At 43.2% G+C, this 16,403-nt stretch overlaps 1 protein-coding gene across 4 annotated transcripts in view; it reads right to left on the reverse strand.

Annotated features, from left to right (window-relative positions):
- DAB1 (Dab, reelin signal transducer, homolog 1 (Drosophila)) overlaps positions 1-16,403 on the reverse strand; it is a 410,174-nt gene that overhangs the window by 23,772 nt on the left and 369,999 nt on the right. For all 4 annotated transcript variants that reach the window (XM_006879731.1, XM_006879729.1, XM_006879732.1 and 1 more), the window contains 2 exons: positions 15,156-15,264; positions 1,831-2,379 (listed from right to left, as the gene is read on the reverse strand). In XM_006879731.1, coding sequence (XP_006879793.1) covers positions 1,831-2,379; positions 15,156-15,264 — 658 coding nt within the window. The remainder of the gene's footprint in view (positions 1-1,830; positions 2,380-15,155; positions 15,265-16,403) is intronic.

Genomic DNA, 16,403 nt, shown 5'->3' on the forward strand with positions numbered 1-16,403 from the left:
CAACCGCACCGCCTCTGACACACCCATCCCGATTACCCCAGTCACCGAATCAATCCATCTCATAGAGGGTCTTCCCCTTTAGATATAGTTTAACCAAATTAAAATTACTTGTCCAAGGCAGGAAGCTCTGTGGCCTAATGGTTAAGGAGTTGAACTGCCAACCAAAGGCAAGCAGTTCAAATCTATTAGTTGCTCGTGGGCAGAAAGATGAGAAATCACCTGTGCCATTTACAGCTTCTAAAAACCCACTGGATGATTAGCTATTGAGTAGGTTCTGTTTCAATGGCAGTGAATTGAGTTGTTGAGTTTGTCCAAAGGCAAAAACCTAGTAAGTAATTATGATGGTCTCTGGTTAACAGTCAAGAACTTTTTATTACAAGATTTTTTTTTTTTTACTCACCGACTATCAAAATCTTTGAATAAAAATCTGGCTTCAACTTCAATGGTGGTTAAAAACCCCGATGGCTGTAGTGCCTCTGTCTCAAGTGTTCCTGCACTTAAGTTTCTAAGTATTTATCACTGCTTCTGGAAATTCTTAAATTTATATTTACTATTTCATCTTCAACTCTGGTGACCCAGTGGTAAGGGCTCTATAATCAACATCCTTAGCACTAGCAGCTAGGAAATCAAAACACATATTGCACTGAGAAAATCAGCTGTCAGGGACCTCTCCAAAGTGCTGAAGAGCAAGGATGTCAGCTTGAAGACTAAGGTGTTTTGCAATCTTTTCAGTTACTTGCTATGCAGAGGAAACTTGGACAATGAATAAGGATGACAGAAGAATCATTCATGCTTTTGAGCTGTGATGTAGGAGAGAAGTGCTGAGTATTTCATGCACTGCCAAAAGGACAAATACAGCCAGGGTGCTCCTTGAAGGCAAGGATAGTGAAACTTTATTTCACATACAGTGGGCATGTTGTCAAGAGGAGTCAGTTCTTGCAAATGGATGTCATGCTTAGAAAGGTTGAAGGGTCAGTAAAAAGGGAGAAAATCACTGACAAGATGGACACGGTGATTGGAACAGTAGGACTGACCCAGTGACTATACCGGTGGGCTTGAGCATGTCAGAGATGGTTAGGATGGCACAGGAGAGGCCGGATTCAGATCCACTGTTCACAGGGTCGCTATGAGTCATAGTCTACTACAATTTAAAAAGAGCACTTAAAAAGAACAACAACAACTGATTTAGTATTTTAATCTAGCTTGGAAGCAGGAGTGGCATCCACTTCTTAAAAATCATGCCTCTAGAAACTCTATGAACTTTGAGAAACGACAATAGTTATAGAAAGGTTTCCGGTCTTTTATTCATAGGGTTGCTATGAATCATGCTCGACTCGACAGCAATCAACAACAACAACCATTTTGTCTGTTGTGTTTGCTGTTGAACTTCCTTTTCTTCATCTGTAAAAGAAATCTAATAAAACTTGTCCTAAGTATTGCTACTAATAAGACAATAATAGCTAGAAAGAATATGGAGAAGATACTTATGCCATTATCAGGACATACATCTGGTGCTGTTACTAGTAATGTCCCAGGGTGGTGTAAACAGTTAATACAGCAGGCTGCTAACCAAAAGTCTTAAGCTCAAGTTTATCCAGAGGCAATGAAAGAAGGGTCTTGGTAGTCTACTCTCCAAAAATAAGCCCCTGAAAAGCTCACAGAATACAATTCTACTCTCACATAAGGGGCAGAATCGAGTCGGAATCCTCTTGAGAACAACTGGTGGCTTAACAACAGTAGTTGAATGTAACTGGGATACATTTGTGAGATACACTTATGACTCCAGACACCATACTCTGGGTTTTACGCCTTGGACAAACGGCAACTCACGTGAATTAGTCGACGGCGTGGTAGACGTCACAGGGGTCAGATTCAACTGGGAGATGTCAAAGTCATCACAGTCGTCTGTATCCTGTGCCACCCCGACTTTGTTGAAGTAACTGGAGAAGGCCTCTGAGGTACAGGTGAGGGAGGGCTGGTCGGGTTTGCGGGAGGGCACGGGTGGAGGTTGGGCCATCTGGAAATCCTTAAACATTTCTTTCCCCATTTTCTGTCTGGGCTTGTCGGTCTGCGGACTGGACCTGGTGGAGTCACTCGTGGCTGGGACAGTTGCAAGGGGGGTGAGGGGACCTTGGAACATGGCGGCTGGCAAAGGCATAACAGTTTGTGTGGGCATGAAGGCGGCTGGCGGAAACTGCCCGGCAACAGCGGGCCAGGGCTGCTGAGTGGCAGGGAACAGCCCCGGCTGGCCCCACGCGATGGGCTGAGCCCCCGGCATCACCTGAGCGACTGGTGGCTGAGCACCCATGGCGATCTGCTGTTGGACGAGGGGCTGCTGGCCCCAGAAGGATGGGAGGACGGCGCCCATTGCAACATAACCTGGAAGGGCAGAAAACAAGGGTTAGGCATCCTGGGAAAGAACGGATCACTGATCCAGGTGATTGGACAAAACTTATCCCAAACCTTTTTAAGCGCCAGGCTGCTTGCTATGGGCCAGGGATGTAAAAGGGAATTAGGTTAAAGTCCCTGCTTTCATGAAGTCCATCTTCAAGGTGGTGGTGGTGGTGTGTATATGGGGAAACAAAGACTACCAAATAGATATCTAGAAAAGGTCAGGCTGGGATAGGTGCACTGTAGAAAATGAAGGAGGGTTGGGTGTGAGGCTGGCCAGAGGTAGATCAGATACTACTTTTTAGATAGTTTGAGAAGTTGGGAGAAGGTGGTGGGAATTTCTTCTCTGAGGAGAAAGCTCATAAACAGAAATAGGAATGTGAGAATAAACCACATTTAGGGGGTTATAGGGACGTGAGGTGTTAGGGTAATATTCTAGTTGTTCAAGGCTCTCAGTGGGGAGGGCAGGGGACAGGAAGCCAGAGGCAGCCCTGGGTCTGAATCTTCCTCGTTCTTGAGCTGGGCTGCAGGCATTAATTAAAGGTTACATGATTTATGACTCAGTCTCCTTGTTTTGAAGCCAGATTATAACACAATTAACAATTATAACAATTCCTTCTCAGCAATTGCTAAGTGTTACAATTCTGGAATTTTAGAAGTCAGAGTCAAAATTCAAACTACTACTTGTAATGTTTATGGAGAGCTTCCTCCACCGCATACACATTTTGTCATTTATTAACAGATTATTTACCTATTCACCTCTCTGAGGAGCTAGTTATCATGTCTGTAATATGTGTAAAAATTGTCTCTTTATTTCATTGGTCAGAGGCTTCACTGAGATGCCTAGTAGTATACCTGGCACAGACTTCCTATCTAGCCATTGCTGGCACCAAGTGCTAAGATTTAAAGTAGAGATAGAGCCTAGAAATTATTCAGTAAAAATATCTTGCATAAGAGGTATAAGTCAGGCAATGGATGATAGTAATAGACATTACTGTTATTATTTCTGTATTATCATCACTACAGTTTTATAAACATTTTATATTATGGTCTATGGAAGGGCACTTAATACAGTGGTACAGGTTGGGCACTGCAAAAATCCAGGGAGTGTTCAGAATAATACACCCATGATAACTGTTGGCTGCATTATTCCTTTCAGATGATATATTTGCTTTAATCATTCATTTACTCTCCTTGCTATCGAGTCAGAATCAACCCTCTCGTGGGTTTTCAGAGACTATAAAATGTACAGGAAGAGACTGCCTACCCTTCTCCTTCACAGTAACTGGTAGCTTTGAACTTCCTGGTTTGGGGTTGGCAGTACAACTTCTTCCCTCCAGAGCACCAGAGCTCCCTACATGCTTTAATAACAACAATATCCATATCCATGTGATAAATACCTACAGAGTAGCAGGCACAGTTGTTATTAGATTATTATGTGAGAGCTTAGACAAGGTATGCTCTAAGCTTTGAATGTGGCCACCATTGTTTCCTTATCTGTCTTATTCCAGTGCAGCTGAGCTAATGTGATCTTGGAGGGATATTCTTCTATTTTGTTTGTTGATATCCCAGCCTCACTGCATAAAAGCCTCTGACTCTGACAGATGAACCCAGTCTCTGCCCTGCTAGAGTCACCTCTCAGAGACCTCTAATAGGCCTTACAAGGGAATAGCCTATTGTGTTTGTTTTTGTGAAAATAAAATTTTTATCTTATACTGGTTTATTTACAAAGTTTGTATACATTGTTTTTCACACAGGATCTTTCCCATTTCCTTTACTCACCTCTCCCTTCACCCACCAAATTGTGGGACCCGGTGATTAACGCCTCCCTCCCACCCCAGCCCATCCTCATCCTTCTGTTCCCACCCTTCTCCCCTTGGACCCTCATACACATCCTACAATAATGGTCTTATACAGTATTTGTCCTTACAGGACTGAGTTAGTTCATTTAGCATAATGCTTACCAGTCCCTCTCAAGTTAGATAATAATTTGCAAAATCATTGCTCCTGTGTGCTGCATAGTATTCCATCATGTGAATGTACCATTTCTCAGTCCACGCCATTGTGGTTGGACATTTGGGCTGTTTCCAAGTTCTTACAATGGTGAATAACAACAGCCTGGTTTATCGCTCTGCCAAAATGTTGCTATTTTTGGATCCCAGGGTAGATGGATCTGAGAAGCCACAGGCTGAGTATGAATGAGGCACCAGTCTAGGATGTTTTTAGGATCCCAATGGCAGTGACACACCAGCCACAGCACCTGCCCATGGTCTCTGTGGAAGTTTATAGGATCCCTTGAAGGGAGCACTGATGGTTTAGTTCCCAGGGAGTTGCACTGCTAGCCTAAAGGCAGTACCACTCAGTGGTTCAAATCCATCAGCTCATCTACAAAAGAGGGAAGGGCAAGCTCCTTCCGTGCATGTTAGAGCCTCTGAAACCTGCTGGGCAGTTATCTCTGAGTAGGTTCTGACTTGACTGCAATGAGATGAGCTTGTTTAAAGGCTACATTATATACATGTTTACAGCAACAGTATTTGAGGTCAGTTTGAAATTGGTAGAATACTAGACATCTTAACTTGTTTCCAAAGCACTAACCCTTCCAGTTAGCAGGGGTCACTCTTCACTAAAAAACTGCCATTAAATCCAAAACAAAACCTACTGCCATTATGTCAATTTTAACTTAGAGGGACAATTTTTGTAGGGACAAATATTGCAGGCAATTTACAGCCTCAGAAACTCAATGAAGAGCCAGAACTGAGTCAGCTGCGATTTGATGGTGCTGAGTGAGGGTGGGAATACCTTGTATCCACCCTCTTCTTTCTCTGATTTCACTCTGACTGTCTCTGCACATTCTTCCTGATGATCACAAATAGGTTATCTGGATCAACAAAGCACAGCAAGCTCTTCCACCCACTGCTCCCTGGCTTGGTAACTTGTCTCTCAGAGCCTACTGCACTTTCAGGCCACCATGGTGCCTCCTGCAAAGGCCAGGGTCATTGAAAGCAAAGTTGGAGTGTGTTAGACCACCTGAGGGTCAACCCAGGCCCACTGAGTGTCATTCAGATCAGACATCAGCCTGGGACTCCTAGGTGAGGCAGTGAGATGCAGAGAAAAGGATATTAGGGTTCGGAGCAGATTGCCACAGTCAAAATCTCTCTGTTGTCAGTGTTATAACCCTGAGCATATGCACTTCTCCTTCCAACGTGCTGATTTCCTTAACCTGAAAATGTAGATGAAGTGGTGTACTTCCATCAAACTGACAGCCTTGGAAACCCTCTAGGGAAGTTCTATTCTGTCCTGCAGGGCTAAGGAGTCAGGATCCCAGCCAACAGCATTGAGTGTGTCATTACGTCTGATAAGGTGCTGACCTGTGGAAAGATCTTTCAACAAACCTTTTAGTGAATGAATGAGAAGCCTTCCACTTCCACACAGGTCCACCAGCCACCAATTTTGTTCGGCTTCCATCCCACTCTCCTAGCTGTATTGAGACAAGGGTCCTAGCATGCAAATATCGCATGCCATTGTCTTTAAGCATGAAGCTCAGACTCCAACAGCTTGGCTTGTGAGTCACTTAGGCACCAGTCTCTCTCACCATCTTCAATCCCCACCCTCTCTTGCACTGCACCCTCTACTCCTTGAAAAGACTATCCTACTCTCGTCTCTCAGCTGGTCCAACTGCCTAGATAGCCATGTTTCTCCACCTTTATGTGGCAAACTTAGTTCTTTGAGACTCAGTTCGTGGCCACCTTGGCTGTAAGCCTTCCCACTCTCTGGGTTGAATTGGTTTTTGCTCTCTAGGTGGCCACAGTCACTGGGGATGGTATCTCTATCACGATACCCATCATCCTACATGGTAAGCCCCCGGTGAGTCTGTCTTCTTCTTAGACTAGAGGCTGCTTCTTGGACAAAACCTACAGTCACTGAGTCAATTTCAACTCATAGCGACCCTGCAGGATGGAGCAGAACTGCAACTTAGGGTTTCCTACACTGTAATCATTACGGAAGCAGAGCCACACCTTTTCTCCCACAGAGTGGTCAGTGGGTTTGAACTGCTAACTTATCAGCTAACATTCTAGTGCTTTCTAACCACAGTGCCACTAGAGCTCTTGCCACATTTAGTTGCTCTCTTCCCCTTCTGTGCTGAGCACAGTCCCTATGTCAGGTGCTCCGTAAATGCCTGAGATTGAGTAGATAGAGACCTCTTAAGAAGTCAAAGAGTGGAAGAAATGTCTGTGCTGTATTTTTCCAAGCATACAATTAACTCAGGTCCCAGAGGAGCCCTGGTATCTGATGATCCTCCTCTTGATGGCGGGCTGTTTTTGTTTTTTCCTCTCTCCTCGTCTCTGTCTCTCTGCCTCCCCTCCTTTCCACCAGGAACTAACAGATGGACTGTGCACACATTTTTGGAGAGAGTTACGAGCATGTCGCTCTGGCTTCATGCCATCTGCTCCACACCAAAGTACAATATTCAGAAGAAGAAGAGGCCGCACAGGGTTACCTGGGCATCATGTAGGAGAACCTACAGGTCTCACTGTCTGTTCAGGGACTGTGGGGTCCTTGCAGCCTGGCTCCATTCTAAGCCCGTGGCCTCTGAGCAAAGGTTCTCCGTCATGTGGTGTGTACATTTCCCAGTGGGACATCTCTGTGGCACGGCTGAAGAATCATCGGACAAGGAAAGCCACGTGGCAGCTGTCACTGCAGCCACTTAACAGCTTATTAACCGTTTACTCATTAACAGCAGTGGGAGGAGGTGCCAAGGAGCATCTGTTTATGCCATGAGTGAGCTCTACCACAATTCGTCTTGTTGGGAAGTGAAGGAAGCACCAACATTACTGACCTGCAGTTAGAGTTTTCCAAAGTATTTAAAAAATCACAGCATATACCCTGATGTTAGCGTCTGGGTCAAAATGCAAACTCCAGCTCAATGCTGTTGAGTCAATTCTGACTACCAGTGAACCTCCATCAAATTTCCCAGGCTGTAAATCCCAGCAGGGGCCGGCCCAGCTCTTCCCTGTGGAACCACTGCTGAGTGTGCACAATGGGAGCTGTGCAGCCTTGGCGTTAGTGGCACCACTTCTTACAGACTGTGCTACCAAAGCTTCTGAGCATTTCTTCATGATTTGGAAAAATGGGAGAACAACAACAATAGGCTGAAATATAAGAGAAACATTTCAAACTATGAGACGCCTGCTAACAGTTATACGGCAACTTGTTCCGTACCTGCTACCTGCACTATTTCACTTGATTGATTGAGTCATTCAATTCTCATTATGGGATGCTAGGCACTGTTTTAATCTCTGGAGATGCAGCAAAGTATAAAACAGGAAAAAAACCCTCTCCCTAGTGGAGTTTACACTTTAGTGAGGCCGATCCTTCTAACCAGCCTCTGAGATAGCTGCTATTGTTATCTTTTTAATCTGCATGAGAGAATGCAGTCCCAGAAGTATATAATGTAATGCAGCTTCTGAGTAGCAGACCGCAGGTTCTTGAAGAGAATGGCAGGGAACATTTGTGAAGGGCTTTACTTATGCAAACATGGACAGAAATGGTTTTGTGTTTTCCACATGTGTAAACCTGGTGGCCCAGTGATAGAAAGATGTGCTGCCATCCCGAAGGCATGAAGTTCGAATTCACCAACTGCTCCGAGGGAGGATGGGCGGTCTCATGCCATGTGACTTACTTTTTTTCTCATGCCATGAGACTTACTTTGCTTTTGAAAATCTGCTGTATAGTCAGCTATGAGTCAGTTCAGGCTCGAGAGCACACAACAATAACCCCAACAATCTTCATAAAGAGCGCTCTGGTGACATAGACCTTAGAAAGGTGAGCTGCTAATTCAGAGTGCCTCTCTAGTGGTTCATGTCTACCAGCAGCTCCATGGGAGAAAGATAGGCAACCTCCTCCTGTGTGGTTTACAGCCACTGAGAACCTGCTGCAGGGTCAGCTATGAGTAGGTGTTGACTCAGTGACAATGAGTTTGAGTGAATTTTCATAATGAAAATCCTTATAAACTGGTAAACATACTCAAGTACTAACTAGGTTGAAGTTTTAGGCTTATTAGAGAGATACATTGCATTGGGCAAGTCTGCTGTCAGGTACCTCTCCAAAATACTGAGGAGCAATGATCTCAGTCTGAAGAGTAAGGTGCACCTGACAACCCATGATCTTTTTAATCACTTGCTATGGCTCTGAAAGCTGGACAATGAAAAAGAATGATAGAAGATAAACTGATGCTTTTAAGCTATGTTGTTGGAGAAGAGAGCTGAGTATCCCATGGACTGCCAAAAGAACAAAAAGATATGCCTCGGGGAAAATGAAACCAGAGTGCTCCTTGGAACCAAATATAGCAAAGCTTCATCTCACATATTTTGGACATAATGCTAAGACAGCTAGTCCTTGGAAAGGAACATCATGCTAGGAAAAGTGGATAATCAGTGAAAGAGAGGAAGACACTCAAAGAGACAGACTGACACAATGACTGCAGCAACGGGCTTACGTGTGTCAGAGATGAAGAGGATGACACATGATAGGAAGGGCATATGTTGTTCACAGCGTTGCTGTCAGTCATACTCATATATAACACATGATAACAAAAACAACAAGAGGCTTAAAGGAAAGATTTGGTGATCTACTTGTAAAAAAATTAGGCACTGAAAGCCCAGCAGGGCCCAGTTCTGCTCTAACACACATGGGTTCTCCACGAGCTGGAGCAACTCATTAGCAATTGATTTGGCTAAATCCTCCAAAGAGCTCTAAGGGGTAGAATTACCATCATTCTCATTCTGCACATAAAGTCCTCAAGACTCAGAAGAGATTTGTCTAAGTCTCATGTAATTAATTGGTAAGGGGCAGGACCTGGATCCAAGTGTAATGCATTCTCAGCACGAGCGAGACCACCACCTCAGGACCAAAAACCAGCTGAGTTGTCAAACTTTATTCCATTCATGGACCCTGCTCTGGTGGGAGAGCCCGTAGGGAGTTACACTGCTAACCCAAAAGCAATGCCTTTCCAGCATCAAATCCACCAGTGGCTCTGTGGGAGAAACTTGAGCAGTCTCCTCCCTTCAATTTACAGCCTCTGAAAACTCACTGAAGGGTCAACTTTGAATTGGTTCTGATTTAATGGCAATGAGTTTTTTAGTATCTAATTTCTAAAGTGAATATTCCAGGCAAACAAAATAAATACATCTATATGTATATAACTGAATAGTATATGCACACACATAGACACAGAGTATTAGACATTCTATATTTTCTTTTATAAATAGAAGTCAGAAACCTAATAATAACAGCAGCAGTTTCCACACCCAGGATTTAAAATATGCCAGCATTTTTCAAAGCACTTAACTCTATTTTCTTATTTAGTCCTTATGATATTGTTGTAAGGAAAGTATTATTTTCTACACAGTAATAAAGAGGAAGAAACTCTGGCTCTGAAAGGTTAAGTAATTTGCCTGGGAGTCTGAAGGTTATAAATAAACGACAGAGCCAAGATTCAAACCCAGCCTATCAGATTCAAAAGCCTGCAGCCGCTAGCCCATTGTACTGCATACCTCAGTTCATTTCCCAGCTTCTTTATCACTGCCTGGACAGTAAGTGACAGGTACAATGAGATTCAATAGCTGCACAGATTTTTAAGGCCAGTTAAGGAAGAGAAAGAGCAGATAGTTCAATGCCAGCTGAAGTTGAGTTTTGTTTAGCAGCATATTTTAACAGAGCCCAAGAAAGCACAAATATGCTGAATTAAATGCATTTTGGTCTCACTCTGAGAAATGAAATACTACAGGGACTCTATGCATAGTATTTAATAGCGAGGGAACCTGAATCTGGATTTGAGGAAGGGACTTCTCCTATAGTCTGTGACATTGCTGGTCAAGTAGCAAGACTAAATAAGGCCTTCAAGACCCTCATCTGATACAGGGTGAGGAAGAGGTCTGAGCTAGCGTTGTATGCAAGACACAAGGCAGGTCCTGAGACTCATTCAATCTGATTTAAGGGCTGGCAGACACGCAAGATTATACTTAGCGCCATTTCTCAAGGGCCAAGTGAATCCATCAAGTGGAATCCTCTGAACCTTGACACCTACATGAGTCTTATGACCACTGACTGCCACTGTACTGCCATCTATTGGACACCAAACGCCCACAACTTCGCTCCATGTTTTCCTTTTCTCCATCCTGCTCATCACTCTGCAGAGTTGCTGGCTGGTGTAAACTATATACAAGCTCAACTACTATCTAAAAGGGTTAAGCTTCAAGTCCATCCAGATGTACCTCAGAAGAAAGGCCTGGTAACCTACTACTGAAAACCCTAGTTGTTCAAAACCTAGTGCAACAGAGCAGCAAGTAATAAATGCTGGACAGGATGTGGCGAGATAGGATCTCTTATACATTGCTGATGGGATTGTAAAATGGTACAATAACTGTGGAAGGCAGTTTGGCATTTCCTCAAAAAAGTTGAGTACAGAAATTCTATATGATCCAGTTATTCCACTGCTTGGAAAATGTTGTTGTCAATGGCCATCGAGCCAAGCACGACTCATAGCGACCCTATGAACAAGAGGCCAGAAGCCCCTCTACAACTATCAATGTTCATCAAAGTTCACAGACTTTCCGAGGCATGCTGTTTAGGAAGTGGATGCCACTCCTGCTTCGAATATACCCAGAGAAAATGAGAATTGAGGCACAAACAGAGACTGGTACATCAATGATCATAGCAGTGTTATTCACCATAGCAAGAACATGGAAACAGCCCAAATGTCCAACCACAATGGAATGGATTGAAAAATTATGGTACATTCACACAATGGAATACAATGCATCACACAGGAGCAATGATTTTGTAAATTACTACCTAAGATGGGAAGGACTGGAGAGCATTATGCCAAGTGAACTAACTCAGTCCCATAAGGAGAAGTACTGTCTAAGACCATTATTGTAGAACGAGTATGAGGATCTAAAAGGGGAGGGGGGACAGAGAGGTGAGGATGAGTGAGGGGTGGGGGCTTAATCATAAGATCAAACAGTTGCATGGGTGGAGGGAGACATGGGTAAAGAAATGGGAAAGATCCAGTGTGAAAAACAATGCATCATATGAACTTTGCAACTAAACCAGTATACATACAAAAACCAAACCAACAAACAAAACCCCCAGTGCAGCACAGTTCCACTGCAGCACCTGGAGACACCAGGAGTGAGCGATGACTCAGTGGCAACTAGGATTCATCCTTCTCCAATCACATATTTTTATGCTTATTGTTTGTCTCCTCAAGAAGCGGTATGCTCTCTGTGTGCAGCGATCTCCATCTGTCCCCCAAGATACCTCATGCATGCAAACCGAGACCAGACTCGTGTAGGAGCTGGATGAATACTGGTGCGATAAACCCTGCTACGAGTCGCTGAAGTTTGGTGCTTGCAGTTCCTGTGATATATTCAGCATTTCTTAATAGATTCTGTAATACATGCAAATTATGGATATTTAGAACACAATGTTCTCAGCACAGAAGGCTATACACATTTCTGATGAAAACGTATATTCTTACTTACGACAATACTCTTAGAACAATATTTATCTTTTAGGTAAGGGAAATCACTCATCACTGGTTCAGGTCTGCTGTTTGTAGGGTCATTTTGAATTGTACTCAACTCGAAAGCACCTAACGACAACCACCACCTCGGTCCTAGATGACACAGCCTTGCGTGCTGGAAGTGAGGAAGACTTAACAGTGCTTGCTGCAGAAGATCGAAAATGTCAGCTTTCAAAATCAGTACATCTCAACATCAAAAAGACAAAAGTCCTTACCACTGGACTAAACAGACAGATAAAGATTGACACTGTCAGTGACTTCATCTTGCTTGGATCCACAATTAACACCCTTGGTACCAGCAGTCAAGAAATAAAGAGACACGCTGCACTGGGAAAGTCTACAGTCAGGGACCTCTCTGATGTTAGTATGAGGACGAAAGTGTGCCTAATTCAGGCTATCGTCTTTTCAATCACTTGCTGCTAAGAGCTGGACAATAAATAAGGATGGCAGAAGAAGAACTAATGCCTTTCAGCTGTGATGTTAGAGAAGAGTACGGACAGCCAAAAGAACAAAGAGATAGGCTTTGGAAAAAGTGAAGGCAGAGTGCTCCTTGGAAGTAAGGATGGTGAAGCTTTACCTCACATACTTTGTGCATTTTGCTAGGAGAGGCTATTCCTCGGAAAAGGACATCATGTTTGGAAAGGTGGAAGGTCAGCGAAAGACTGAAAGACTCACAACAAGATGGACTGACACAATGGGCTGCAGCAATGGTCTCAGGTATGTCGGAGATGATGAGGATGGCACAGGATAGGACAGGGTTCACATTAGTTGTTCACAGGGTCACTATGAGTCATACTGGACTCAGTGGCAATTAACAATAATAAAATTATTTCAGAATATCAAGGATGTCAGTTTAAAGACTAAGGTATGTCTGGTTCAAGCCATGGCATTTTCAATTGCTTCTTATGCAAAGTTGGAACAATAACTAAGGAAGGCTGAAGGACTGATGCCTTTGACTTGTGGCTTTGCTGAGGTATTAAACATACCACAAGTTGCCAAAAAATCAAACTTTGTCTTGAAGGGAGTACCAAAAGCATCCTACTTAGAGACAAAGATGGTGAGACTTTTATCTCAAATACTTTGCATATGTTGTCAGGAGGTGCCGGTTCTTGGAAAAACGCATCATTCTGGCAAAGACAGAGAGTGTCGGTGAAAGAGAGGATGACCTTTAACAGATATAGTGACTGTAACAATGGGCTCATCATGGCAGAGACTTTGAGGATGGCACAGGATAGGGCAAGGTTCTGACCTGTGGTTCACAGGGTCACCAAGAGTCGTTATTGACTGAATAGCACAAAACAACAACATTTTAAAGATAGAGAAAGCATATCCAGCAATTAAATAACTTTTTAGGCTCCCTACAGATTCTAAGCTGAATGTTAAAGCCAGTGGCTGCAAAGCTCTGTTCCTTCTAAAAGTTCAAAATGATTCCTTGGCTCATGAGGAATAACTATTTCAGAACAGAGTATGAATTTTAATTTACTTTGAATAAAAGAAAGGTTTATATTTGGTGGCAAGAATCTGCTTCTAATACTATGTAATTAAAAGCAATTATTTATAGAAAAAACACAAGAAGATTTGTATTTTAAAATATTCAGACTGTCTTTGCCATTTATAAAAATAGAGTGGGGAAAGAAAGATGAAACCACAGATTTAAAATATGTGGTTAAAGGAAAAAACAAACCCAAACGCAAAACCCATGTAGAAAAAGCAGAACTCGTACCTCCTTAAGTTCCTGGGCAGTCAGAACACCTGTGAGTGGCTACAAAACTAAAGGCTGATAAGACAAACATATCCAGAGGTGTCACAAAAGGAGGACTGGTGATCTACTTCCGTGACTCAACTCAATATTGACAGAATGGACTATAAATGACCTTCTAGCAGGTTTCAGAGGCAGTAAACCTCATGTGAGGAGACTGCTTAATTTTCTACCTCCAGTAGCTTGCCTGATTCAATCTACCTGCCTTTGGGTTGGCAGTGTGATTCTCTACCCTCTAGGGCACCAGAGATAAAGAACATTTTAAAAAACAACCAAACACAGTGTTATCCAGTTGAACTTGACTCATAATGACCCTCCATCAGATTTCTGAGGCTGTAAATCCTAATGAGGAGAGAGTGCCCCCCAGGAGAAGCTGGTGGATTTCAAAGCCCAACCTTCTGGTTAGTAGTACAGGATGGTAGGAAGTATGCTTCCAGGAAACCTAACACCAAACTCAGGGAAGAGCAGTTGATTTGATCTGAGTCCTCCCATTGGGTTTCAAGGCTATAAAACTTGACAGGAGGAGACTGTCCACTTTCTCCTGTGGAGCCAGTGAACTGCTGACCTTCCATCACAATTGAGATACATAATTTACTATGCCGAGTTCCCGACAGACCAAAGGTAAGGAAGCAAAATATATCACATTCCTACAACACACGGATTGGGATTTTCGCTATGAGGTGAAATTGGCATGATGGCAATGTTTAGTTTCACGTTAAATACCACTTTTGGTAATTTTCAAGTGAAGACTGATCCTGCTAAATAACAGGCTTACTGCTTTGGAGTAAGTTAAGATGCCTCGTATTCTATCCATTTGGAACTCCCCTGAAATATTATTGCAGTGCTTTTGTATATATTTCCTTCTTTTGTACAAGTATTATTTATGTTTCAAAGAGTATTTGGAAAGCTGAACAAGTATTTACTACATCATCCAGCATCCCTCCACCCATCCATTTGCTTTCATCCCTGGGCTTTCCCATTGTATGGTGACCCTCCCATTCCTCAAGACGGCACCAAGTAAAGCCGATGTCCTCTACCCATCAGTCCTGAAGAGGTCTGTGGAAAGATGACTCCACTCCTCGATCTAGCTTGCCGTTTCCCTCTCATTTAGGATGAGATGGAAAGAAGACATGGACTCCTTTTTTTTGGCAGATTGACAGGCTGGTTATGTATCCCCAAGGTCTCCAAAGTTATTCCCCTGAGAAGCATAGAATCTAGAACATTCCAGGAGAGGAATGTGCTCCATGTATCAGCATACCTGAGCTCTGCACCCTGTGTAAGGTTTCTCAGCATCACTTCCTGTGTAAGAGGAGAGACTGGAGGGTCCCTCATGTCCTGGTACACTCTGGGTAGCAGGTTCATCTCTCTTGATGCGTAGAGGCCAAAGAAAAGGAAGTTGGCTGGCTGAAGAGCGCTTACCTGAGGGTACAGCAGCAGTGCCAAAAGGTACAGAACTAAACATGTCTGCACTCGCCGGGAGCGTCTGAGATGAAGACGGGATGAAGGCATCACCTGGAGTTGCAGGAGTCTGTTGGACAGAATGGGGCAGAGAATGCATGAGGAAGGTCGAAATCAGCAGTGGCCAAGGGGAGGAGGTGGCAGAAGTAGCAGCCAAGGGTAGGGGGTAGGGGCCAAAACCCAAGCCAAGTACTTACATGATGTTTAGACCTGGGGTTAGTTACATAAACGTTTCCCTAGTTACATAAACTGGGGAAACGGTACCAATCCCAGAACTGCTATGAAGGTTAACAAATATCATGCACCTACATCTCTTAGCACCTAATAAGGCACCTTGTAAGTACACAGCAACCAAAGCCAAGATCATGGCTTTTTGGGTGCAGTCCCTATCTCTTGAAGAGCATTTTCAGGTCCTCAAATGATTTCCTAAGACCTGACTCTAGGTGAGCAATTTAAAAAATGGCATTCATGCACACCCATGTTTACTGTGGCTTTGTTCACAATAGCAAAGATTCGGAAACAACCCAAGTGCCCATCAACAAATGATTGGATAGAGAAGCTGTGGTATATTCACACAACGGAATACTACACTTCATTGAAAATCAAGGAACTCATGAAATAGTATACAAAATGTGTGACCCTGAAAGACATTATGCGGAGTGAAATATCTCAGTCACAAAAGGACAAATACTGCATAGTGCCACTGTTGTAAAGCGGTTGGGGGGAACTAAGAGGGAATAAATAATGTATGCTGCAATGAAATGGATGAGGAAGAGAACTGTTTAGAAGGAATACATGATTAGGTACTATTGTCACATGGAGTGGACTGGGGGAGGGAAAACTGTGTAACAATGAAATAATTTTTTCTTACTTTTCAAAGAGAAAAGTGAACTAAGGGTGGAGAGGGAGGAAAGTGTGCAACAATGAATGAATGGAAATCAAAAGTCTCTGTAAACTTTAATAAAATAAGTTTTAAAAAAAGAAAAGAATTGGCATTTACTCATCCAGGGCCCAGAGTGCCCAACTCAGGGTTTGCCACTTAAACCACATCCATAAACAGATTCTGAAGAAATGAGCAACTCACACTTAGCAACTGGAGTACAGATATTTGTATATTGGAACGTTCCAGAATTTTGCTTGAATTCTCACTTGTTACATTCAAGAATGTAACAAAAATGATGCCTATGCAGCTGTCAACTCTGCGGTTCC

This window comes from Elephantulus edwardii, unplaced genomic scaffold, assembly GCF_000299155.1.
Source record: "Elephantulus edwardii isolate Elephantulus edwardi_28Jun2011 unplaced genomic scaffold, EleEdw1.0 scaffold00005, whole genome shotgun sequence".
NCBI lineage: Eukaryota > Metazoa > Chordata > Mammalia > Macroscelidea > Macroscelididae > Elephantulus > Elephantulus edwardii.